Source organism: Saccharomyces eubayanus, chromosome V (genome assembly GCF_001298625.1).
Source record: "Saccharomyces eubayanus strain FM1318 chromosome V, whole genome shotgun sequence".
Lineage (NCBI taxonomy): Eukaryota > Fungi > Ascomycota > Saccharomycetes > Saccharomycetales > Saccharomycetaceae > Saccharomyces > Saccharomyces eubayanus.
In genome coordinates, this window is record NC_030980.1 from 534764 (window position 1) to 560509 (window position 25746).

General features: G+C 38.9%; 12 protein-coding genes and 1 non-coding gene across 13 annotated transcripts; 7 read left to right on the forward strand and 6 right to left on the reverse strand.

Annotated features, from left to right (window-relative positions):
• Positions 1-43: 43 nt before the first annotated feature.
• RAD24 (Rad24p) lies at positions 44-2146 on the forward strand (the record flags this gene model as incomplete). Its single annotated transcript, XM_018364765.1, has 1 exon — positions 44-2146. The coding sequence occupies one exon, from the start codon at positions 44-46 to the stop codon at positions 2144-2146; it is 2103 nt and encodes a 700-aa protein (XP_018222837.1).
• Positions 2147-3336: 1190 nt separating this feature from the next.
• On the reverse strand, positions 3337-4236 carry TMT1 (trans-aconitate 3-methyltransferase; the record flags this gene model as incomplete). The annotated part of the gene is made up of 1 exon (XM_018364766.1): positions 3337-4236. One exon carries the CDS (start codon positions 4234-4236, stop codon positions 3337-3339), a length of 900 nt encoding a protein of 299 aa, XP_018222838.1.
• A 1184-nt stretch (positions 4237-5420) lies between these two features.
• On the forward strand, positions 5421-8837 carry ECM32 (RNA helicase; the record flags this gene model as incomplete). Its single annotated transcript, XM_018364767.1, has 1 exon — positions 5421-8837. One exon carries the CDS (start codon positions 5421-5423, stop codon positions 8835-8837), a length of 3417 nt encoding a protein of 1138 aa, XP_018222839.1.
• A 552-nt stretch (positions 8838-9389) lies between these two features.
• On the forward strand, positions 9390-10184 carry BMH1 (14-3-3 family protein BMH1; the record flags this gene model as incomplete). The annotated part of the gene is made up of 1 exon (XM_018364768.1): positions 9390-10184. The coding sequence occupies one exon, from the start codon at positions 9390-9392 to the stop codon at positions 10182-10184; it is 795 nt and encodes a 264-aa protein (XP_018222840.1).
• A 400-nt stretch (positions 10185-10584) lies between these two features.
• PDA1 (pyruvate dehydrogenase (acetyl-transferring) subunit E1 alpha) lies at positions 10585-11847 on the forward strand (the record flags this gene model as incomplete). The annotated part of the gene is made up of 1 exon (XM_018364769.1): positions 10585-11847. One exon carries the CDS (start codon positions 10585-10587, stop codon positions 11845-11847), a length of 1263 nt encoding a protein of 420 aa, XP_018222841.1.
• Positions 11848-12598: 751 nt separating this feature from the next.
• On the forward strand, positions 12599-13270 carry DMC1 (recombinase DMC1; the record flags this gene model as incomplete). Its single annotated transcript, XM_018364770.1, has 1 exon — positions 12599-13270. The coding sequence occupies one exon, from the start codon at positions 12599-12601 to the stop codon at positions 13268-13270; it is 672 nt and encodes a 223-aa protein (XP_018222842.1).
• Positions 13271-13449: 179 nt separating this feature from the next.
• Positions 13450-14244, reverse strand: ISC10 (Isc10p; the record flags this gene model as incomplete). The annotated part of the gene is made up of 1 exon (XM_018364771.1): positions 13450-14244. One exon carries the CDS (start codon positions 14242-14244, stop codon positions 13450-13452), a length of 795 nt encoding a protein of 264 aa, XP_018222843.1.
• A 317-nt stretch (positions 14245-14561) lies between these two features.
• SLO1 (Slo1p) lies at positions 14562-14819 on the reverse strand (the record flags this gene model as incomplete). The annotated part of the gene is made up of 1 exon (XM_018364772.1): positions 14562-14819. The coding sequence occupies one exon, from the start codon at positions 14817-14819 to the stop codon at positions 14562-14564; it is 258 nt and encodes an 85-aa protein (XP_018222844.1).
• Positions 14820-14956: 137 nt separating this feature from the next.
• On the reverse strand, positions 14957-15030 carry DI49_1591. Its single transcript has one exon. It is a non-coding gene; the product is annotated as a tRNA-Ile (tRNA).
• Positions 15031-16431: 1401 nt separating this feature from the next.
• Positions 16432-17142, forward strand: FMP10 (Fmp10p; the record flags this gene model as incomplete). Its single annotated transcript, XM_018364773.1, has 1 exon — positions 16432-17142. One exon carries the CDS (start codon positions 16432-16434, stop codon positions 17140-17142), a length of 711 nt encoding a protein of 236 aa, XP_018222845.1.
• Positions 17143-17227: 85 nt separating this feature from the next.
• FAU1 (5-formyltetrahydrofolate cyclo-ligase) lies at positions 17228-17863 on the reverse strand (the record flags this gene model as incomplete). Its single annotated transcript, XM_018364774.1, has 1 exon — positions 17228-17863. The coding sequence occupies one exon, from the start codon at positions 17861-17863 to the stop codon at positions 17228-17230; it is 636 nt and encodes a 211-aa protein (XP_018222846.1).
• A 2665-nt stretch (positions 17864-20528) lies between these two features.
• On the reverse strand, positions 20529-21929 carry ADH4 (alcohol dehydrogenase ADH4; the record flags this gene model as incomplete). The annotated part of the gene is made up of 1 exon (XM_018364775.1): positions 20529-21929. One exon carries the CDS (start codon positions 21927-21929, stop codon positions 20529-20531), a length of 1401 nt encoding a protein of 466 aa, XP_018222847.1.
• A 758-nt stretch (positions 21930-22687) lies between these two features.
• MNT2 (alpha-1,3-mannosyltransferase MNT2) lies at positions 22688-24364 on the forward strand (the record flags this gene model as incomplete). The annotated part of the gene is made up of 1 exon (XM_018364776.1): positions 22688-24364. One exon carries the CDS (start codon positions 22688-22690, stop codon positions 24362-24364), a length of 1677 nt encoding a protein of 558 aa, XP_018222848.1.
• Positions 24365-25746: the final 1382 nt, after the last annotated feature.

Consider the following 25746-nt stretch of genomic DNA (forward strand, 5'->3'; position numbering starts at 1 on the left):
ATGGCATTAATAGCATAAATTTTCAATATTTTCGTACAATGCGATGTTATTTAGTAGATCATTCATAATGTTTAAGTATAATGATATCTTATATGTAAGCACTAAAAGTGAGCTCAATGCAAATGATCTAAAGCCGACACCTTGTCATAGTTATCTGTATCCGAATGATATGGATAGCACGAATTTGAATAAACGCCCTTCACTACAGTACAGTCTCAGCTCGTTGGGTTCGCAAATCACAAAATGGAGCTCATCTAGACCGACTTCGCCAGTGCGTAGGGCTAGAAGTACAGAAAATGAATTCAGTATTAAGCGAGAAGCAGTAACTGACTCCCCAGACGTTAATAATTATAATGATAAACAATGGTATGAAAAATACAAGCCAACAAATCTGGAACAGGTGGCTATCCATAAAAGGAAGCTTCAGGATGTACGAGAAGCTTTAGAGGCTATGTTTTTGCCTGATGCCAAACATAGGATCCTGTTGCTTTCCGGTCCTAGTGGATGCTCTAAAAGTACAATCGTAAAGGAACTCTCAAAAGTTTTAGTTCCTAAATATAGACGAGAAAGCAACATAACATCTCTTCGAAGTACCAGGAATCATTCTGTTGTAACTGAGTACAGGGGAGATTGCATAATCAACGATGTTCCTCAGATGGAAAGTTTCAGTGAGTTTTTGAAGAGTGCGAGATACCTTGTAATGTCTAACTTATCGTTAATACTTATTGAAGATCTGCCGAATGTGTTTCATAGCGACACCAGAAATCGCTTCCAGCAACTTATTTTACAGTGGTTATATAGTTCAGAACCTTTACTACCTCCTCTTGTTATATGCCTAACTGAATGTGAAATTCCAGAGAGTGATAATAATTATCGTACGTTTGGTATTGATTATACATTTAGTGCTGAAACGGTTATGAACAAAGAAATACTGATGCATTCAAAATTGAAAAGAATAAAATTTAATCCGATTAATAGCACTTTATTGAAAAAGTATCTGAAACTTATCTGCGTTGACAACATGGCCCTGTTAAAGAAAAATAATAAATGGAGTAAAAGAGAAGAAGTCATAAGCCACATTGCCCAAGAAACGGGCGATATTAGGTCAGCAATAACTACACTTCAGTTTTGGGTGACCTCAGGCGGGGAGCTACCAATCTCGACACGAGAATCCACCATTTCATATTTTCATGCTATTGGAAAGGTGATTCACGGTTCACATAGCACGAGCGATGATAATGAAATGATTAACACTCTTTTCAGTAGTGCCAATGGTTTGTTATCAAATCAGGATTACAAGATGGGTATTCTAGAAAATTATGGTACATTTAATAAGGGCAATTTTAATATTTCTGACGCGTTATCAATCGTGAATTGTTTAAGTGAGTGTGAAACAATGAATAGTTTACCGGAATCAAATGAGTACGGTTTACGGAAAGTACGAAAAACTTTTCGGAATATTGCCAAGGAGAGTCACAATCATGGGACAGTTTATTTTCCGAGAGAGTGGAAAGTTAGAAAATTACAAAATTCATTCAGGGTCCAAGCCAAGGATTGGATGAATGTTAATCTCTACAAATATAATACAGTGCATTCATTCAGAGATATAGCGCTACAGCTTGGCTATTACGCACCTTTGATCAGGAAGTCACAAAGTTATAAAAAGAACTCCATGCTATATTATTTAAAAAATCTTCCGACTGACTCTGTGGAGCTAAAACAAACATTGGAGGAGTTCCAAGATACAATGCAAATTGAAGAAGACATCGATATAATTGATCGCATAGGCGGACCTATTGAGTCTCTATCTGTAGAAGACGGGCTAGAACCATTGATGGATAGCGATTATAGTAATTCTGATTATATAGAAAATCAGAAAAAGCGAAGCGATACAAAACTTCGTATTTTGATTGAACGGTACGAAAAAAATGTAATGATGACGGATAGAGGTTCCGAAAGTGAAGACGTGTCGTTTAATGATGATCCTATTGTGGATAGCGATAATGATAACAATAAAACTGGCGACGATACATTTGGAAGAAGTGACGAGGATGAATCTCTTTATGAAATGCTATCCCAAAGACAACCACGCATTGCCTCAGTGGTTAACGAGTCACTTTCAGATTCTGATCTAGAGATGCTCTGATTATCAGTTGTGCAAGATTGGTTGGGAATATTCAGGCATTATCTATTAATTTATGCATGTTACACCATAGAATAAATAAACAAATATATATATATATATACATATATACATCCGTATGGATAAATTTAACGTTACGAAAGGAAATTATTCCTACTGAAGGGCATGTTGGAAAAATTCAGGATCTTCTTCTATGGATTCCTTGATAATATCCAAACCACCTTGAAATTCCCCGTTAATATACAACTGAGGGAATGTGGGCCAATCGGAAAACTTCTTCAAGCTCTGTCTAACGTTGTCATCTCTCAGTATATCGAAAAATCCAAATCTTATTTGATGTTCTCTTAGGATACCCACCAATTGTCTAGAAAACCCGCATTTAGGTTCCGATGGGCTTCCCTTCATGAAGAGCATTACAGGCGCCGCCTGTACTAGCTTCGCTAACCTCGCGTTTATTTCTTCTTCCGTCTCTTCGTCTTCGTCATCAGAAGACCCACTGTTTTCTACATCTGAAGTGGATCTGGGTCCACTAACATTGTTGGATATTGAGGCGGAACCATTGGAGAGAGTCTCTAAACTTTTCACAAACTCCTTTGGATCCGCCCCTGATATTTCTTTCACGATAGTGCCGTTTTGAATGAAGATAAAATATGGTACAGCTGCTATTTCGAAAAGGTCTGATATTTCAGTATGCTTGTCTGCATCTATTGACAAAAACCGCACATTCTCTTGGCTAACTTCTTCACTGATGGCTTCGAGCACCTGGCTCATGCTTCTACATGGCTCGGCCCATTGAGTTTGAAAATATAGAACAATGAGCTTATTGACAGTATTTATAGTGGTTAATTGAGTGAATTGGTCCTGGTTTGTTATTTCTATTACGGTCATTTAGCTTGAAGGGAAAAGGACTGATAAATAACGAAACTGTATGTCAATGAAAAAAAAATATTTAGAGTAGAACCCAGAAACAATAGTACCTCTACCAGTGGAAGCAATTGTTATCTACGGCCTTTGGAACTACCACAAAAAATCAATAGATGTATTTCTTATAATCTATGTAGAATAAATATTTCACCAGTTTGATATAGTACCTTTCCAAGAATCTGTGAAATAATTAACGTCGCGGGCTCTGCCAATCAGAAAGCGGGTTCTTACTAAACTTCAACGGGCGAGCCGCTCATTGGCCGAGACGACTAGATCCTTTTACCGAGCTTATAAAAAGTGTTCCAAACAACTTCAATCTTGGTATTAGCAGTAAGTTCCGGTCTTCTTCTCAACGATTCCTCAATAAACCAGTCCGCGATATCCTGTTTACCTTCGTTCTTCGGATCCTGCTTCCATTGGTGGTAAGCACTCCAGGTTCTGACGTATTCTGCAAACTCCAGCAAAGTGATTTGCTTTCTTATTAAGAGTGGTTTTTCTTTATGTTGGCGAAATTTTTCCAAGTCTCTCATGTCTGTTGCATAAAAATATGACACTTGAATATGACGGAAAAGCTTCGGATCCAGGGTGAAGTCTTTCAGCATGTTGCGGAGGCGTGATCTACCTGGTTGTTCCCAGTAAGGGCCTAGGGTTTCCTTGCCATATGGAACATCATCCATCAAATCGTCAAATTCAGGATAGTCCGGAAAGATGGGGTCTGCGTACCCCCAAATAGCAATTGTCCCGTCTTCTCTCAAATTGGCATGGACAGATCTTTGAAATTTGTCGAAATCAAACCAATGGGCACATTCCACCGCGGTAATCATGTCAATCTTTTGCTTGTCAGCTGAATCAGTGCCCAAAAATTCAAAACTATCACTGGGAGAGATTTCAAATGAAACGTTCTTGTATATGTTGGGATTATCTTCCCTTATAGCATTGGCAGTTTTAATCATTGTGGCAGAAAGATCACTTCCAATGATTCGGTTGAACGGTTTTAATTCCTCGACCATTTGCAGAGTAGCAGTGCCTGGACCACATCCGACATCAACGAGTAGTTTTCTATCACCTTCGTGGTATTCATCTACTATCTTGTAGAATTCAGAAGGGTAGGAAGGTCTTGAAGAGGAGTATCTTTTTGAATTGAAATCAGAAGCAGAAAAGGTAGACATTGTAATTATCAAATTTTCTGGTCTCACTGAGAAAATAATAATGATCACAAGTATCAAATTAAAAATGATTTCTCCAAAAGCAGACTAAATCAGTTAGTTAACTTTCTTTCCCCTTATGTAAAGTAAAATCCAGAAAAAAGCTCTCTCGGAAATCCAGAAAAAAAGTAGTACTGTAAATCGTGACTAATAGTAGATATAGGCCATGAGTCACGTCGCATAAATAGTGAAGGTATTGTACCCAATTCATTCCTCAGTAAGGTGGCAAGATTGCGCTACTTGTTATTCATTTGGCAGTGTAAATCAAAATGGGACCTGGGAACTTTTATATTCCCCTTTTGTGCACCCGTCTTGTCACGGAGGTAAACGAGAATTTTGGAACTGGTCCAAAGCAGTATTCTATAATGCTAGACACTCGGAAAGAGCAGCACCCTAACATGTTGGTTTTAAGGTTGCAATAACAAGCAAATAGCACTTCACCCTAAAGAAAAGATGGTGTCAAGTGCCGTACTGAGTTCAGAGACACCGCCAATATTAAGTTGGTTTGAATTTATGACCATGACTTGCTATAATCATAGTCACTCATTCTGCTGATTTACTAAAGATTGAAAGCTTAGGGACGTTAACATGAAAATCACAACCGCAAGTCTTGTTTTCAATCTCGTCTTGCTCTTTAAAGACTATATTTACCCGAACTAGGATTTAAGCTACAGTGACATCGGTAGCACCGGATGACTGTAGATACTTTAGGTAAGTATACAGCAAAAAACAAATCTGCTAGCAGTGTCCATACTCTATTATAGATCCATTTACTACTTCCCTTTAGCAGTTGTGGTTACATAAAGAAAGGTGGTCTCCCAGAAAGCGAGTTGAATTGAGGCGCAAACAGTTTCACTAGATAAACACGGATCTTAGTAACATCATGGTGACTGTGGTTGTTGATTGATTGATAGTATTAATCGGCCATGTCCAAGCCAATAATATCCTGATAAATAGAGTACTTCATCAACACTGGTATTTACTTATTTTTGCTCATGTTCGGGTAATGTCTGCCCAATTGAATAACAGTTTAAAGCTTGAAGATATCCAAAACAAAGAGGTAAGATGTAGGTGACGCTTAGAAAATATAAATATTTAGTACTGCTTCAACGTTTTAGCAGATAAGTTTAATTGAGAAATAGCACACCATGGATTTCCAGTGCAGAACATGTAATCAAGCTTTAAATGCAGAGCAGATGATGAAGCATCTCTCAATTACCAGACATAAGACAGTATTTAAAATTTCTAGTGGCGAGGACATCTGCTGTGAAGAATGTCAGGATACAAACATACACCAACTTCAAATCATTAGGTTTGGGGGTGAGGATATGATTTTACTTTGTAATTCTTGTTTTCGAAAGGACTATTCAGAAACAGAGCGTCCAGCAACTAGCTATTCATTACAAAATGGCTCCATATTAAAGTTCTGGGAGAAGTATGTGAAGGTTAGAGATTGTTGTTGTGATATCTGTGGAGAAGAGTCTCGCCTGAATGTAAACCGCACAGGAGAAGTGTTATGTGACAAATGCCTACCAAAATCAGACAAAAGTAAAGGCTTCATTTCTGAAAAGAGTGGAAGATTTTTGTATATCTATTTGGGGCTTAACGAGACACCGAATAGCACTAGGAAACCTAGCAAAAAGGGAGGACGAAGAGTTAGTAGAGGGAAAAAGGGCGAAAAGGCTGGTAAGTTCAAGAAAGATAAAAAAGAAACTTTCGAAGACAAAATCAGTAGAATCGCCTACCAAGTGAAGAAAGAAAATAGTATTATTCAAAGTTCTAGTAATTCAAGTTTAAAAAACTTCAAAGGTTTCAAAGCAGTGGAAAGCGATTCAAATATTGCAGTGTCCTTCTCCAATCGTGCAAAAGCAAACAAATCAGAGGCCAAAAAGAACAATCCTGGCTCGTTGAATGGGAAAAAAGGGAAAGAGAATAGAACAAAAACCAACAAAAAGAGTGAAAATGAAGTGAAAAGGGAGAAAGAGAACACGTCAAAAAACAAGAAAAATAATGAAAATGAAGTGAAAAGAGATATCGCTCAAATTGAGGCTATTTCAGAAGCCAAAAAGAAGGTCAGTAACCAAGCTAAGGCAAAATTGGATTCAAAAAGCAAAGTTAAACCAGTTGAGAAGGCTCAAGAACCACAACCTAAAATTCTGAATGCTATAACTGAAGCTGCAAACAAAACTACTCTGAAAAAGAGTAAACTCAAAGCAGATCAAAATCAAAAGATCAAAAAAAATATTAAGGGTAACGCAGATGCACAACAAAGTAAGCTTAATTTAAATGGCAAGAGAAGCACAGTAACCAAGAAACCAAACAATAAGCCAGATAAAACCAACAGTAAATGGACAATTGGTTCTGATGGTGATTCTTCTAGGGAATCGAGTGTTTGCCCAACGGAGAAGGTTAATGCGAATAACAAAATGCGAAACCAGCAAAAGAAGGTTGACAATAAAAAAGTGGGCTCTGCATCAAAGGAAAAATCCGTCTCTCAAGTAAGCCCCAAAAAATCCGAGACAAATCTATATCAAGATAAAGATATCGAAAAGACCAAAAACAGCGGACTCATTTATGAGGAAGGTGAACCGCTGACCAAATATAATGCCTTCAAGCCCACGTTGTCATATCCAGACTTGAACACGTACTTAAATGATTATTCGTACGCCCTGTTCTTGGAACAGAAATTAGAGAACGATTTCATGCAGAACTTTAGCATATTGTGGCCTCGTAATGAAAGGGAAACAGCCTTCATTATCAATGTTGACAAAAACAACAATCCCGAATTAGAAAAATTACTACCTCCTAATTTGCTTGCACTCGGTAGGCCAGCATTCAATGAGAGGCAGCCCTTTTTCTTCTGCACCCAGGATGAACAACAGATGTGGTATATCTTCATCAAAGAACTTTCTATTCAAAGAGGTAAATATGTGTTGTTGGCAGAGCTATTTTCATGGAATAATTTGGGGCTGCCAACGAAGAACGGATCATCCCAGTTCAAGCTCTTACCAACGTCTGCACAAACGAGCAGAATCTTGTTCGCTATGACGCGTATTACCAATCCGAAATTCATTGATCTGCTGTTGGGGCAGAAGCCTATTAAACAGATATATTTTGATAATAGATTGAAATTTTCAAGCGACAAGTTAAACCAATCTCAAAAAACAGCAGTGGAGCATGTTTTAAACAATAGTATCACTATATTACAAGGCCCACCTGGTACGGGTAAAACGTCTACAATTGAGGAGATAATCATTCAAGTGATTGAAAGGTTCCATGCATTCCCAATATTGTGTGTTGCCGCATCCAATATTGCCATTGATAACATTGCAGAGAAGATCCTGGAAAATAGGCCTCAGATCAAGATCTTGAGAATCTTATCAAAAAAAAAGGAGCAACAATATGGTGAAGATCATCCACTGGGCGGTATCTGTCTTCACAATATAGTGTACAAAAACCTTTCTCCAGACATGAAATTGGTGGCAAACAGAGCCCGCAGGGGCGAAATGATTTCTAAATCTGAAGATACCAAATATTACAAAGAAAAGACTCGTATTACCAATAAGATTGTATCCTTATCACAAATCATTTTCACAACTAATATCGCTGCAGGTGGGCGCGAACTGAAAGTTATCAAGGAATGTCCCGTGGTGATTATGGATGAGTCCACACAATCCTCAGAGGCCTCCACATTAGTTCCACTGTCATTACCGGGCATAAGGAACTTTGTCTTTGTTGGTGACGAAAAGCAATTGTCAAGCTTCAGCAACATCCCACAATTGGAAGCCTCGCTATTTGAAAGAGTCCTGTCGAACGGCACATACAAAAAGCCACTAATGTTGGACACTCAGTACAGAATGCACCCAAAGATCAGCGAGTTCCCCATAAAGAAAATCTACAACGGCGAATTAAGGAACGGTGTCACGGAGCAACAAAAGGCATGGCCTGGCGTGGAGCATCCTCTGTTCTTCTACCAATGCGATCTGGGGCCTGAGAGCAGAGTGAGAAGCACACAAAGAGACATAGTCGGATTCACGTACGAAAACAGACACGAGTGCCAAGAGATCGTGAAGATCGTCCAAATACTAATGCTGGACAAGAAAGTCCCGCTGGAGGAGATAGGTGTCGTGACACCGTACTCCGCACAACGTGACCTGCTATCTGAGGTCTTGACCAAAAATATAGTCATCAACCCCAAACAAGTCTCCATGGAACAAGAATACGACGAAATCGAACTATTTAACGCGGCCGGCTCGCAAGGAGCCAGCAGCTTGCAGAACAATGTTATCAACATCATCAACGGTCTGCATGTCGCCACCGTGGATTCCTTCCAAGGCCACGAGAAATCCTTTATAATCTTTTCCTGTGTCAGAAACAACAGCGACAACAAAATCGGATTCCTGCGCGATAAGAGAAGGCTGAACGTGGCCTTGACAAGAGCCAAGCACGGCCTGATTGTGGTCGGTAACAAAAATGTCTTACAAAACGGTGACCCGCTGTGGAGAGACTACATCGCCTACCTCGAGGAGCAAGACGTCATATTTACCGACCTTGCAGCCTACTAGTCGGCTAAATAAGGAAAAACACACGCTGTTTATGTATTGATAGCGCAAAACGGAAATAGATAGACATAGACACAAACACGAATATAGATATAGATACAAAATGACAATATAAACCAGTAAATCGAAATCAAGAAGAAAAAAAAGGGGCGGAAGCGTAGCCACGTGACGGGCTTCCTATCTCTCGAAAGCGGAGGGCCCATTTCCGGAAGCCGCCGTTCTAGGCTCGGAGCCAAAACAGGAAGCCGCCGCAACCGGGCTTCCTCTATGTGGGCGGGGCGCGGGGAGAGGAGGCGAAAAGCAGAGAAAAGCGGAAAATAAGAAAAAAACAAAAAAAAACAGGGGTAAGCGGAAAGACACGCTCGTCCGCGCGCAGCAAAAAGGAAAAAGGAAAAGGGAACTCTTTATTATTGGACCTTGAAACTGAAACTGGAACAAAGTGTAACATAAAACCGTGTGATTTCTATAAAAATAACCTACTGTTTTTTTACTCTTAAAATTGATAGCGCAAGCAAGTGTTAAAATCAAAGCAAAGCAAAGAACCCCAAGATAACAATGTCAACCAGTCGTGAAGATTCCGTGTACTTAGCCAAGTTGGCTGAACAGGCCGAACGTTACGAAGAAATGGTCGAAAACATGAAGGCCGTAGCCTCCTCCGGCCAAGAGCTCTCCGTTGAAGAACGTAACTTGTTGTCCGTTGCCTACAAGAACGTTATTGGTGCCCGTCGTGCTTCCTGGAGAATCGTATCCTCTATCGAACAGAAGGAGGAGTCTAAGGAGAAGTCCGAACACCAGGTCGAGCTGATTCGCTCGTACCGTTCGAAGATCGAAACTGAACTTACCAAGATCTCCGACGACATTTTATCCGTGCTAGACTCTCACCTGATTCCATCCGCCACCACCGGTGAGTCCAAGGTCTTCTACTACAAGATGAAGGGTGATTACCACCGTTATTTGGCCGAGTTTTCCAGTACTGACGCCAGAGAAAAGGCCACTAACGCTTCTTTGGAGGCCTACAAGACCGCTTCTGAGATTGCTACCACAGAGTTGCCACCAACCCACCCAATCCGTCTGGGTTTGGCCCTTAACTTCTCCGTCTTCTACTACGAAATTCAAAACTCCCCAGACAAAGCCTGTCATCTGGCCAAACAAGCCTTCGACGACGCTATTGCCGAGTTGGACACTCTATCCGAAGAATCATACAAAGATAGCACACTGATCATGCAACTGTTAAGGGACAATTTGACTTTATGGACTTCAGACATGTCCGAATCAGGCCAGGCTGAAGACCAACAGCAACAACAGCAGCAGCAGCCTGCTGCTGCCACTGAGGGTGAAGCACCAAAGTAAGTATTCCGATAAATGTAAAGAAAAACTATTAAAAAAGAAAAAAAGAAATGGGGGTGTAATAATCTATAGTTCATTATTACCATTATATATCTATATCTATATATGTATATAACAGCAACTTGCACACGCACTCACGCACTCACGCATGCACGCGTGGCTGTGTTGTGTGTGTATGAGTGTGTTACTTGAATTATATCTTTTGACGTGTATATTTACCTCTCTTCTGATTCAACCACCTCTCCTCGCTACCCGGGTGAGCGTCGCATCATGACTCCCGACATAATCCCCTTTGGTATAACAAGAAACAACTCCACTCTCATATCAGCAAAAGTTTTACTCTCGCTACGTCTGAAGCTTTACAAGTACATATAGAGCAATAACAAGGGAGACGTTTGTGCCAATGCTTGCTGCTTCATTCAAACGCCAACCATCGCAATTGGCCCGTGGGCTGAGAAGTGTCCTGTACACTTCCACCAGATTAAGCCATGTTCGTACTATGGCAACTTTAAAGACAAACGATAAAAAAGCACCTGAAGAAATTGAGGGCACGGACACTGTGCAAATCGAGTTGCCCGAGTCCTCTTTTGAATCGTACATGCTGGACCCTCCAGACTTGTCCTACGAGACTTCCAAAGCCACTTTATTGCAAATGTATAAAGATATGGTCATCATCAGAAGAATGGAGATGGCTTGCGACGCCTTGTACAAGGCCAAGAAAATCAGAGGTTTCTGCCACTTGTCTGTCGGTCAAGAAGCTATTGCCGTCGGTATTGAGAACGCCATCACAAAACTGGACACCATCATTACATCCTATAGATGTCATGGTTTCACCTTCATGAGAGGCGCCTCAGTGAAAGCCGTCCTGGCTGAGTTACTGGGCAGAAGAGCCGGTGTCTCCTTTGGTAAAGGTGGCTCCATGCATCTTTATGCTCCAGGGTTCTACGGTGGTAACGGTATCGTGGGTGCTCAAGTTCCTTTGGGTGCAGGTTTAGCATTTGCTCACCAGTACAAGAACGAAGACGCCTGCTCTTTCACTTTGTATGGTGATGGTGCCTCCAACCAAGGCCAAGTCTTTGAGTCTTTCAATATGGCCAAGTTATGGAACTTGCCTGTTGTGTTTTGTTGTGAGAACAATAAGTACGGTATGGGTACTTCTGCCGCAAGATCATCTGCCATGACCGAATATTTCAAGCGTGGTCAATACATCCCAGGTTTGAAAGTCAATGGTATGGATATTTTAGCCGTCTACCAAGCATCCAAGTTTGCCAAGGACTGGTGTTTATCTGGTAAGGGTCCTCTTGTTTTGGAATACGAAACCTATAGATACGGTGGCCATTCCATGTCCGACCCTGGTACCACATACAGAACCAGAGACGAAATTCAACACATGAGATCCAAGAACGACCCAATTGCTGGTCTCAAGATGCATTTGGTCGATTTAGGTATTGCCACTGAAGGGGAAGTCAAAGCTTACGACAAGGCCGCTAGAAAATACGTTGACGAACAAGTCGAATTAGCCGATGCTGCTGCTCCTCCAGAAGCTAAACTATCTATCTTGTTTGAAGATGTCTACGTGAAGGGTACAGAAACCCCAACTTTAAGAGGTAGAATTCCTGAAGATACTTGGGACTTCCAAAAGCAAGGCTTCGCTTCTAGGAATTAATTGCAAGGAAACAACTAGTAGAAAATAACAACAATAATACTATGATAGTAAATACTCATTTTCAGAACTACCATTCTATAGCAACAAATATAAGTCAAGTATATTTTAACTGTATATCGAAAATATTGCTCTTTTTATGTACTTCCTTTTTCATCACTTTTCCCCTCATACAACAGGAGAACACTATTTTCAAAACACCGAAAATAGCCGCCCTAGTACCAGCTTTTTGTATAAAGGGAAGGCAGGTTTGGCTAATGTATCCTTTTCGTTCCTTCACTTTTCACATATCCTTTCTGCATCTTGGTCTTTTGAGTCAAACAACAAATCACCCAAAGTCATGTCTGTTACAGGAACTGAAGTTGATAGCGATACAACAAAAAATATTCTTAGCGTGGATGAATTACAAAACTACGGTATTAATGCCTCGGATCTCCAAAAATTGAAGTCAAGTGGAATCTACACTGTTAATGTATGTTACAATAAACACTTTCGTGTACGTAGCTTTTTTTACTAACTTTTAAATGGGAAGTGAATTGCCCTCTGGAGATAGACCGTTCTGTCTACAACACGAAGACATCTTTGTAGAATCAAAGGGCTGAGTGAGGTCAAAGTAGAAAAAATCAAGGAAGCTGCCGGTAAAATTATTCAGGTGGGTTTTATTCCCGCCACTGTCCAATTGGACATTAGACAACGTGTATTTTCATTATCAACCGGATCCAAACAATTGGATTCTGTTCTTGGTGGTGGAGTAATGACAATGAGTATTACTGAAGTATTTGGTGAGTTTAGGTGTGGTAAAACACAGATGTCTCACACTTTATGCGTTACGACACAACTTCCAAGGGAAATGGGTGGAGGTGAAGGTAAAGTGGCATATATTGATACAGAAGGTACTTTTAGGCCCGAAAGAATCAAACAGATTGCTGAAAGCTACGACCTTGATCCTGAATCATGCTTAGCAAACGTTTCTTATGCTAGAGCCTTGAATAGCGAACACCAAATGGAGCTTGTAGAACAATTGGGTGAAGAACTAAGTTCTGGAGATTATCGTTTGGTGGTTGTGGACTCAATAATGGCTAATTTTCGAGTTGATTACTGTGGTAGAGGTGAACTGAGTGAAAGACAGCAGAAGCTAAATCAWCATCTCTTTAAATTGAATAGATTAGCGGAAGAATTTAACGTCGCAGTATTTCTGACTAACCAAGTTCAATCCGACCCAGGTGCTTCTGCCTTATTTGCATCTGCAGATGGCAGAAAACCGATTGGTGGGCACGTCCTGGCACATGCTTCAGCAACAAGAATCCTGTTGAGAAAAGGTCGTGGTGATGAAAGAGTCGCTAAATTACAGGATTCTCCAGATATGCCTGAAAGAGAGTGTGTTTACGTGATCGGTGAAAAAGGTATTACGGACGCAAGTGATTAGATCATTGGAATTTTATTTAATGAAGGTTACATAGCTGGTTTTTATGAAACTTTTTTTTTTAATTTGTATTATTAATGTTTTGGGAAAGTTTTTCGTTTTTAGAATATTTGAAAAGTATTGTTAGAAGAAAAGTATTGCACACATTATTTAAATGCATATATAAGAAACCTAAAAATTACTTAACGCCATACACCGCTGTCCAAAGTCCTAACAGATGACATATTTTCGAAATCAAATGACTGAAGCTGCTCATCATTTTCTTCAGTGAACAAGTCGTTTTCAGGTACGTTATCCAGATATCTCAATGGGCTAGTATAAGCAATYGAGGGGTAAGTATAAAAAAATGTACGTTCCTCTTTTAGCTGAAAGAATCCCAAGTAATCCTTAGAAAACAAATAATATAAAATATAATCCCGCTTTCTAACAAGGCCTTTCAACTCTTGATATTCTAATTCTCGTTCAAACATCGGATATGTACCGGCAATTTCGTCGGTTATTATAGCTTCAATAATGGCTTCGTAATCATCAGGTTCGATTCTATTTTCGTAGTTGTATAGGTGATAAAAAGGGCCACAGTCATAACCGCGATCACATTCTTCGATAACAAGATCTGAATCAGATTGTAAATGTATTATGTTTTTCGGTGTAATGGTAGTGTTGGGCCCTGATATTTTTTCTATAGACGGGGATTTTGGTATATAATCAAGGTTAACGTCAGTTAATTCCCCAGGTTCTAAACCTATACCGACTTCACATCTGGTAGACTTTTCGAAGTTAACCGGAACCGGAAATTGCTTCGTTTTTTTTTCGTCCAGATATTTTCTATGATTGAAGTTCAAATTACGAAGCCTTATATTATCAGGTTTGTTGTATTCTGTCACAGCCTTTTCCTTTATAAAAAGGTTATTTGATTTCTTGTKTAGGGGAAGATGTGTTTGATTTTCATCTTGTTGCACCTTCTCACCGACATTCATTTTGCCACTATGTCTAGACACCTTTATTTTCGAAACTTCCTATAGTAATTAAAAACTAAACGAGTACAAGTGATAACCATCATCAAAGGAACCCACACCACAATAACAGTATCGCTACAATTCTCTTAAGGTGCTTTTTATATTTTCTTTTTGTTTCTCTATGCTCTCTTTGTGGCATCCCATACACTAGGCGACTTCCTAATAGGAGACGAAAAACATAAAAGCCAAACACACTAGGAAAAGAAATCGAAGGTTTATGCTTGCGAGACTGTTCATATGGTGCGCCGGTTTGACACACTTGAGAATGGTTTCGAAACCTATTTCTCTAAGACGTTACTGGATTTCATCAAATTACCAATATAATCTTCCAAATAATCATTTTCTTGTTTGAGGTGCTCACAAACCTCCTGCTGTTCCAATGTCTTATTCCAGAGCAGATCTAAAGTATCTTTCAAAAGTTTGGTTTGACGCACTAACTTCTCATTTTTCGTTTTAACTTCCTTATCGCTAACGTTGGCTTCAAAAGATAATTGGGTACTGACTGGTAAATCGCTGCTAGTGTTTTCTGCAGACATTATATCCTGATATTTTCTATTGGTACTATTGATTCAGGTCTTTCTGAATTGACGATTAACGCAACGAGTTTATGGTAGGTCCAGGCTTTTGAATGATTGAATTCCGCGCTTCAATTCTCTTGAGAACTTAAAAAAAATGGTCTCTAGCGGGATCGAACCGCTGATCCCCGCGTTATTAGCACGGTGCCTTAACCAACTGGGCCAAGAGACCAGGAATTTATGGGATAACCTGCGTCTAACTCAACTTGTGTCTACAAAAAGCCATGAGGTGTAAGTACACACTAGAGACCCAACGAACCGTTGATGATCATTATGTTTCATGCTGGAATAAGTAACTAAGGATACACACTTATTCGAATAAAATGGAGTAAATAATTTTTTGGAGTGCGTGATGATGGACATTCTCTAACGCGATACTAATCATGTTGGAGTAAGTGATTGCAAACATCCTTGAGATGATACTGATTATATTGGAGTAGATAATTCTAATTATAAAATTTACCCCAGTAATAAACATAGAGATTTATTAATCGACCAGAATGGCACACAATAAGATGAGTTATACTTGAGAATTTATTGTCCATGTTCGGAATCATGTCTGAACCATTGGCTTTCGAATAACCAGTCAGCGTGTGTATTATATACCTCTCTTTTATATTTTAGGATTCAACTGCTTATTCTTGCCCATTACCACTTACTAAATATCAATTATCAATAAGTTAGAGATACAACTCACAGCTTTTTGACATGCTATCTGTTGGAACAAGATTCAACTATTGTCCATCTATTACTATTATATACGGTGTTAAAAGATGACATAAATTACAAGACCAGTAAGTTAAGATTTAAAGTGTCGTCGAAATTAATGGAAGCTGAAGCGCAAGGATTGACATTGTAATAGGATCAATGAATGACAACATATAAAAAGAGGAACAGAATCATATATAATATTATGCAAAATTATTGATTCCTTTCTGTGGATCCCTAAATCCATGAGGAGAATCTCTAGTATAATCTCTATACATAATATTATAACATTAAGAAATAATGGAATCCCAAAGATCATCATACAATTTGAATGGTTATTACTATCTGTAACAATCGAGGAGTCCGTCACTAGTGGTCCATGAGAGCGAGCAGCTTACATATATAAACAGTGACATCTATAGGGTCACAATCGAACTAGATACGTAAGACAAACAAGAACAGCTAATGTTTATACCAACAGTTCCTTCAGTATTTCGATAGACGAGAAGAACTTGAAACGATCGAAGCTACTTTGGCTTCGAGTCTAATTTACTTTCAAATTCGGTAACTCTACCGTCTTGAGTTAAACACTTTTATACGCTTACTATGCCCAACTGCTATACCATGCTATCGCATATTTCCTAGCAATACAAAATTTGCATACAGCAAAGGTTAGCTCTCGCGAATCTCTTTAGTCGTGTCCTGTAAACTTTTGCGTTAAAAGCTTACTGGTTATATCGCTGAAGGATAAATTTTCGATGAGGCCCCTTAAGAGAAAATGAAGTCAGATTGTGAACTATTAAGGATTCATGAATAATGCAAAAAAAAAAAAAGACCTATCGACAAAGGTGGAAGAAGAGCAAGGATGTTCAAGAAAACTATATTAGGGCAGTTGAGAAGGTATACAAATGGTGTTGTATTCAAAACGGCCTCCAAACCTAAAAGAAAATGGATTCCATGGACCATTTTCGGCGGAAGTTTCCTTGGGGGATGGTACTTAACGCAACATATGACATTCATGGATCTTCTCGCTTATTGGAAATATGATGCTCTGCCAAAAAATGCAGATGAAGTGGTCAAGTATCATGCAAATTTGAATCAACGTTTGAATGGTTTATCTATTGTGAAACAATTAGAGGAAGCCGGATTTGTACAAGTGATTGCCCCTGAAGAGAAAAACTTGTTAGTGTCAAAGGCATTGAATACACCAGGCGGGATTGCCATACCACCAAGAATTTATTATAGTCCAAGTAGACGTGAAACTATCGGGATATACCATTTAGGTATGAAGCTAACAGGTTATCCCTTTTTAATTCATGGTGGAATCCTAGCAACAGTAATTGAAGACTTAATGAAAGAAGCCATTAGACTGGAAAAGGGGACAGAAAATATAAATCAAGAAACGAAGGATCTGAGCGTTTCATACAAGTTCCCCACATTAGCCAATCAGTTTGTTGTGGTAAGAACAACAGATCTCGAGAAATATGGAAACAAGACTAAACTAAAGGCAGAATTGATGGACCAAAGTGGCAACAGAACGTTAGTCAAAGCGACTGCTACATTTTCTAGTCAATAGGGAGAGCATCTCGAAAAAAAATAGACCAGATTGTCTGTTTATATTTATACAGTAGCTGTACATGTAAATAATAATATATATAAGGCTATTTAACCCAATGTATGGATCCATCTCCACATACTATACAGTCCATAGGGAAATCATGTTTCTCCAAAGGAATAGGCGCAGTCACTTGTTCTACAAGGCATAACCCAACTAGAAGTGGTTTATGGCCATCATGTACTATCTTATACCGTTGAAAGAAATCATCATAGTACCCAGCACCGTGGCCCATCCTTGCACCGGTTTTGAGATCAAATGCCACCCCAGGCACCAAAACAAGATCCAAATTGGTGGCTTCCTCAAAGTGGGGTTCAGGCTCCTTTAATTGATATGGACCTTGGGGCTTCAAATCACGTACCATTGTCAAACTAGTCATTCGATGGAATATTAAATGTGGATGATGGTCATCCCGTAATTTGAAATGCTTGGATTCGGAAGTATGTGTGCATCTTGGCAAAAAAACCTCTTTTCCATCATCAAATAGGTTCTTGATGATTTCTCCGGTTGTTACTTCTCCTTTATCCATGCTCATATAACATGCTACACTTTTAGTGTGAGTGGAAGCAATTAATGACCGTACTACTTGAGATATAGCATGTGATTCTGTAGCGATAGTATCGTAATCAAGGGCCCTTATCGCCCTCTTGATTTGCCGTCTCAATATTTGTTTGGTGGCCATCGAGTCCTATCAGGCACTTGCTGAGGTATGAGTGAAGTGTTTTTTGTCATTTCATTGATCAACAATTATCCGAAATAGTAGCTTTAAAAAAGTGAATTTCCAAAATAATATATATGTTTAACTGACCAAGAAAGTAATTTTGTCTATAAATGTATAAGCATATGCGACAATAAAGCTCATTAATGCCCTTGTGAGGAGCTCACCACTGTACAAAATTAATTTCTATGAGAAGTTACAGTATGGCAGGGCAAAACGATATTCCGAGAAAGTTGTTATGATCTGCCTTACAATAGTGATGACGTGATGACGTGGTTTGTAGTTTCGAGTTACTGTAGTTGTTTTGAAGGTTTAATCACACTGCAAGAAAAAATTGTTTGGAAGATTAACAGGGCTAAACACACATCTGGTCTATGCTCACATTGACATTAAACAAATAATACATCTAGCATTTTGAGGATATGCATAACAATTCATTGAACTGGGCAAATAATCGGATTCCACAGCAATCCATATATGGTTCAAATATTTTTGCGAGATGTTGGTTAAAGAAATCAACAAGAGGGGAATAAAGGAATACTAGTGTTTGAATTTACAATCCGTCGCAAACTCATAGGCAATAAAGCCGATTGTGTGGTAGGTACCGATACTTATGACTCCAGAAATGCTACTCGTTATTAGAAGAAATTCTCATCTTTTTGCTTGTTCAAGACATATCTGTGGAATATTACTGAGCAATCCCACTGCGGTCAAGCTCGATGCAGTAGGTTTTCATTGTTACAGTATCAAAAAAAGCATCAAATATTCAATGGACCACCGGAGATTTTGGCCAATGTACAGGAATAAGGGAAACTACGAAAAGCCTTTACAAGTCTTTTGGCAAAAAATATTGCCTCTCTTTTAGAAATGGCTAACTAAAACTTTTAGTGGGCATATGGGAAAAAGACGCTGATCAAGATTTTTACCTGATCGTAAATTTTTCACTAACAAGAGAAAAGTTAATGAAAAAGAGCTTCCCAGGTATGCATTTTATTAAGTAACGTCACAGTTCAAACAAAGGAGACTTAAGTACGACCGTATTAAAGAACGATCAAGGCTTCGAATTGCAAGAATTCGAAAAATTGCATCTTTTCTTTTATATTAGTGGTTCACTATTTTCTTTAAGTTCGCTAATCCTGGGATAATATACCACCTCGGATTATCATAAGGATTATATCTTTATACGTAATATATAATAATAAATAGATTTTTTTATGACACCTTTAGAAAGAGGCAGACATATAAATATATTCAACAATCAATATGTAAACTATATTCAGTAGTCCTTTCATATGTGAATATTACCATTATTGATTCTTAATAGAAAAAGATATAAAATAATAATGGTAAATGAAGTAATCAAATGTATTATAATAATATCAGTAACATTTTATTTGACGAACAGTCACACCGTTCCTAGCTTTTACAACCGGAGGAAATGTTGAGTCGACATCGAGGGCTTTAAAGCTCAAGGCAAAGAAAGGGACAACCAAATAGCAGAATAAAGACATCAAGCCAGACCAATACGGTGTTGGTTGTCTTTCTCGTCTGGTAATAATAATTTTTTTAAACGTAAAAATGTACGCTTTCATGCATACTTTATAACAATCCGTAGATAAATTGAGCCGCTTCTGAATTTAGACCTACAAATCATTTTAAGAACGATTCATAAATAGTTCAAAGAGTTCACCTTAGCATTATATGTTAATGGCGTCGTTTATGCTACTCATTGCCAGATGGCTACAGCTTTTTAGGGGTTCGTAGTAATGATTACTGATGGCCTCTTCAAATAACGTCAATAATATTTGTATAGGAAATACCTCCAGGTAAACTAGAGGGGCCAATAGATAATGAACCGTGATATTTCTATATGTACCTATATGGTAAATTGTATCATTAACGGCATAACCGAAAGAAGAGGTTAAAATTTTGACAACTTGCCAGGCAGTGGTTTCGCTGGAAATATTGAAATGATCTGTTATTGAAGATATGAAATCCCTCTATTTCTGACTAGCTGGTATTGACAATCAAGGAATAATTCAATTCTCAGGCCATGGTAAATTTTTGAGCAAAAATAACAGAACAAAACAGTTGGCCGCCTTCATAGTCTCGCGGGTGTGATCAATCTAGTTGCGTTATTGCAGACCCTTGAAATTTCATAATTGAGCGTTTTATGCCTTATAGGCAAGGCCCTTATGGTGCTAAACCTTACCGTGCAAAATATGCAGCCAACTTTTCAATTAGCGCAGACGGAGATCCCAAGGCTATTACTTAGCAATAAAGGGAAGTGACAGCAAATACAACGGGAAGAGACATCTTTGCAGAAAACAATTCGGTTTCGACTTTCAAACTGTTTACAGTAGCCAAAGATTAGTGGGTTTTTATTCATCTATCGTAACCTGACTATCGAGCGTCAAAGATATTACAGAAGTAAACTAAACGACACATTCATTGAGAAATGTCCGCTAAAAGGCAGTATACGCTAAGAGATATACATTATCGCCGAACGTTCAAGATATCAATGAAAACTAAAGCTAGTAAATAAATAAGTTTAATAAATTACAAACAACCAAATAAATAAGAAAGCGCACGTACTTGGATCATATATATAACGCTAGTTTTCTATCCTTTAATATTCGTAGGCTTGCTTCAAGATAGCAACAACTTGTTCTTTGGTGAATTGAACTGGGTTGGTCACGTGGCAAGCATCTTTCATAGCGTTTTCAGCCAAGATACCGAAATCTTCGGTCTTGACACCCAAATCCTTTAAGTTTCTTGGGATGTTCATAGTTCTATTGAAGGCGTGCAAAGCCTTGATGGTCTCTTCTGGAATTGCTTGTGAGGCACCAACATGCAAAGCAATTTCACCTAATCTCTTCTTAGCTTTTGGACATTCCATGTTGAATTCCTGGACGTGAGGCAACAAGACAGCGTTACAAACACCATGAGGCAAATGGTAGAAACCACCAAGTTGATGAGCAATGGCGTGGACGTAACCTAGAGAAGCATTGTTGAAAGCCATACCTGCCAAGTATTCGCCGTAACACATATCAGTTCTGGCCTTCTTGTCAGAGCCGTCGTTGTAAGCGTTAACTAAACTTTCTTGAATCAAATCAATACCCTTTAGAGCACATGCATCAGTTATTGGGTTAGATGCAGTTGAAACAAAAGCTTCGATACAGTGAGTCAAAGCATCTAGACCAGTGGCAGCAGTCAAAGCAGGTGGCAAACCAAACATGGTAGATGGATCGTTGACAGCAACAGCCGGGGTGACGTTGTTGTCAATGATGGCCATTTTCACCTTCTTTTCTTCGTTGGAGATAATGGTGAATCTGGTCATTTCAGAAGCGGTACCGGCAGTAGTGTTGATGGCAAAAAGTGGCAAAGCAGCCTTCTTGGATCTGTTGAGACCTTCGTAATCCCCAATGTCACCCCCGTTGGTAGCTAACAGAGCAATAGCTTTAGCATTGTCGTGAGCAGAACCACCACCGATGGAAACAACGATTTCAGAGTCTTGTTTCTTCAAAACCTTCAAACCGTCCAGGACGTTACCAGTGTTTGGGTTTGGTTGGGTTTGGTCGTAGACAGCAACGTCCAAACCACGTTCTTCCAACATTTTTTGGACTCTACCGGAGAGACCAATAGCGGCAATACCAGGGTCGGTAACAATCAAAGCCTTTTTGTACTCCTTGTTCTGGATGAAATCAGCAGTTTCTTCTAGAGCACCTTCACCGAAGAAAGAGATTGGCGGAATGTAAAAACCAGTAACGGAAGACATTTTTCTCAATTGAGTATAACCTGTAGCAAAAGTAAGCTTCTTGTTGACGGTTCTTTTAATAGAGGTAGAGAAAAAATGTGTTATCCCAGTCCTCAAAGGATTGGCAAAGGCATTGATTCCTTTATACATATCGATGTCTTGCCCTTTCTTCTTGTTCAACGAAATAAAGTACCCTAATGGCAAGAGATATACAAGTATACTGTAAAATATCGATTGATTTATTACAAGTCGATCGATTTGAACATCAAACATATCATATGTACCTCGCAATGCATGAACTAATTCGAGGCTGCTTGTTTTGTGTTCTGATTAGTGGAACCCACTGCAACCATGCTACCGTCCTGGTCAGAGATACGGCTGAAAAATATGAGCGTATGAGCATCATCATTCCAACCAACAGCTGACCACATCAGAAATCAGTTGGAAGTCTCCGGGAGTTTTCAGAGCGCCGAAACCAACATTCAATCAGCTGCCTCAACCAGCAGCTGTTGCCTAACCATGAAGGTTTATTTAAGTACTTCAATTTTTCAAAATCGATCGATGACCTCCTAAATTATGCGCATAGCGATCAATCAGCTGATTTAACAGCAAAAGAAAAAAACCTTTGTACGGAAGAATCTATAACGCAGAATATGACCGTGCCGCATGTCACAAACACACAAAAGCCAAGGGAATTCTTATTTGTTGTTCTATCGCTGATGGAGTTAAAAATGTAAACGACGGCCACGCCGGTCCTGTGATGATTCTTCAAGGCGGAAGTTCTTGTTTATAGTTTTGGTTTTTCCGAGACGAATTTCTGATGAGGCACAGCATCGGTGGAGATAGTAAATAGTACCTAGCACTAGAAGAAGATGACAATGCATTTTTTTCCTTTATTCTACTACTGAGGGGTGCTGAAGAGAAAGGTAAAGGGAAAAGTTCTCAATTGAGTAAAACTTTCGTACGGTGGTTTGCAAATCAATGTTCACAAGATACTCACAAAGAAATTCCGGTTATTTTGCTTGTTTAGTATGATAAGGAAAAATAGGCTTTTCATATCAGTTACACTATTACTGGTTCTGTTACTGATTTACTATTTACAAGTGGGTTCGTTGGTGCAGACGCAGAATAGCAATAATGATCGTTGCCTGCATTATTATGAAGCTCTTGAATCTGGATGGTCGAATAGGTTCTTCGGCGTAAATCAAGAAAGTTTGGCTCCTGGAAAGGACGTGGTTCAATTAGTGACAAGAATCAATATTTTTTCTAGATGTTTACAGCAGACTAGTAACCGTGATGCTCAACTTCTACGAGATATTGAGAAGAGGCTATTTCCGTATTTAAATTTCAGAGGATTAGAAACAAATGAAATCAACTTCTGGCCCACTCATACAAGATGGAATGGTGAAATTTATCATGCCTCTGCGTTAGAGTTTGGCCATAGAAACGGTCATTTTATTCGTTCTAGGCCCATCAAGTATGATTCAGATCTGTCTTTTTGGGAGAATTGGCTGCAAACTGCAACGCAGACTGGTTCAAGAGGTATAGTTATTAGTGCTTCTGATGTACAGTTGGATGAGACACTGAGACTGTTAAAGGTTTTAAGATCCATCAAAAATAATTTTCCTATAGAAATTGTTTACAACGGAGATCTAAGTCAAGACGCTATTAAATCATTAGTCAAATATGCCAGGAATCAGAACACCCCGGAGTATCCGGCTCAAGAAATATGGTTTTTGAATGTGCATAGTATGTTGAATCCGGGATATTCCGACAACTTCGTAACATATTCCAACAAATGGCTGGCATTGATTTTCTCATCCTTTGAGATTCCTATCTTACTGGATTCTGATACTGTACCTTTCGTCTCAATAGACACGTTTTATAACTTAGAAGAATTCCAAAGAACCGGGGTTTTATTTTTCAAGGATCGGATAATATCCGATGATCTCTTTGAACCATCTCAAGTAGAAGTTCTGAAGGAAGTTATATATGGGTGTATTGGACTTAATTTGACGGATGAATCAACTGTACATGACAGGATTGTTAATCACATAAAGGATCCAACGGTTGTCCAAGTGCTAGAAAACATGCTGATTAAGAAGTATAAGCATCATCTGGAAAGCGGCCTGGTAATATTGGATAAAGGTAGGCACCTCTTCAGTATGCTTACTTCTTTGGCCTTACAATTCTCTCCAATTGCGGAATACTTCCACGGTGATAAAGATTGGTTTTGGCTAGGTGCGTTATTGTCAAACAACCCTTTTACATTCTATCCTGTGGATGCGTCAAATATCGGTCAACTGGGGAACGTCATCTCAAAGGAAACCACTGGCGAATTTTACCAAATATGTTCTGTGCAGCTGTCCCACACAGACAAAGATGGATCATTGCTATGGCTAAATGGAGGTCTTAACGTTTGTAAAAAAGCCTCGTGGGAATATGATTATGAGCATAGCCAGAGACTAACTGCTAATTTCCAAGATGCGGAAGAATTACGCAAATATTACCAATCACCAGTGCAACTGGAAGGGATTATAATACCAGACACTGATATATCGGGATGGGTCAAATCGGGTGAATGTTTCTTATTCAACTACTGCACGCTATTCAAAGAAGGACAATATGGAAAGGTAATTAAGTTTACTGGTACCGAGAAACGCCGTTTTTCACAAATCGTAGGCGTTTGGAATGAACAAATTTCTTAAGGTCATAAAAACTATTCTGTATATCTACTAAAAAATAAGTTGGGCAGCCTATTACAATTAGATTTACGCCTTCCGAAAGCTAGCTATTATATTGTGATACTTAGTATTGTACAACTTCACTCATTCCCTGGCAAAAGTCTTTTTAGTATTTAGTAGGTTCCCTGATGATGTTGATACGTTTGTCATATTGTTCATGAAATATTCTATACGGCATATTTTTTTAACGTAATACAACTGTCCAACGAACATTTTTCTGTGACCGAAACACACTAACCAATTGAATGACAACTTTTACATATTTTTTGTATACCGGAGAATCATCTTTTTATTTTAGCTCATAAAGCTTTTGAGTTGTCAAGACAAAGAATATTGGGGCGACGGTTCCAAACATCAGCGTCCAAATGTGTTACTTGAACGGTTCGCAAATTTTCTTTTCACTAAAGTTATTGAGATGTGTATTAAAAAAATAAATATTTGAGTACGGACTCGTAATAAAAAAAAGCTGAAGCAAATCAGAGTCATTCAAAGTAAAATAGTGAACTTTTAAAGACATCATTATTTGTTATTTGAATACCTCCTGGCTTGGAAGGGCATTAGCAGAACGATTTTAAAGAAAATTCTTGTTAGGGGAAATGCTGATCAAAATTGAATAGAAGACGCTATTCCAATCGAGGATCTAGAAAAAACCAGCTTCTAGAGGACAAACAGCCTTTAACTGCATCGGAAAACAGTAATTTGGCAACACATTACCTTAACCAAAATATGCGACTGTAGCGTATAACGTAAAATAGAAGCAAAACTATGTTCATATGACCCAACTCAAACACCATAACCGGCGATTTTTAGCCATTGACTAATCAAACCCATTACTCCTGAAGTATTGCATCGTTGGTCCAAGAGCTATTACCAATTTCATTGCTAATAGTATTCGCAGAAAAGACCACATCTTTACCAGTGCATTAAATCCTACAGGTGTACCCGATAGTGATGGAAAAAAGAGGAAAAAGCTCGCTGTCTCATTATTTGCAATAGTGGTCAATGTTGGAACGAACATCGAGCCCTGCGCGAACCAGAGCCAATAAACGTGGAGTGACCCAAAAACGTTCCATTTCGAGCAAACCCCCATAAAACAGTAGCACAGATAGGATCATGTAAGCCTGCACAGGCGGAATTTGTCAAGTCAAATCTGATGGCTGTCGCAGCGGAGAGCAGAACGCTATGAAAACGCATGCTATGGTTGTTATTCTTAGACGCTTTTTCAGATCAAATAAAAGCACCATCGAAAGAACTGATCATTCATTTAAGATCAAATTTCAGATATTCACATATTAGGTGTTACTCATTCATTCATGCTGTACTCCTCGACAAGTGCGCTTTTTTTT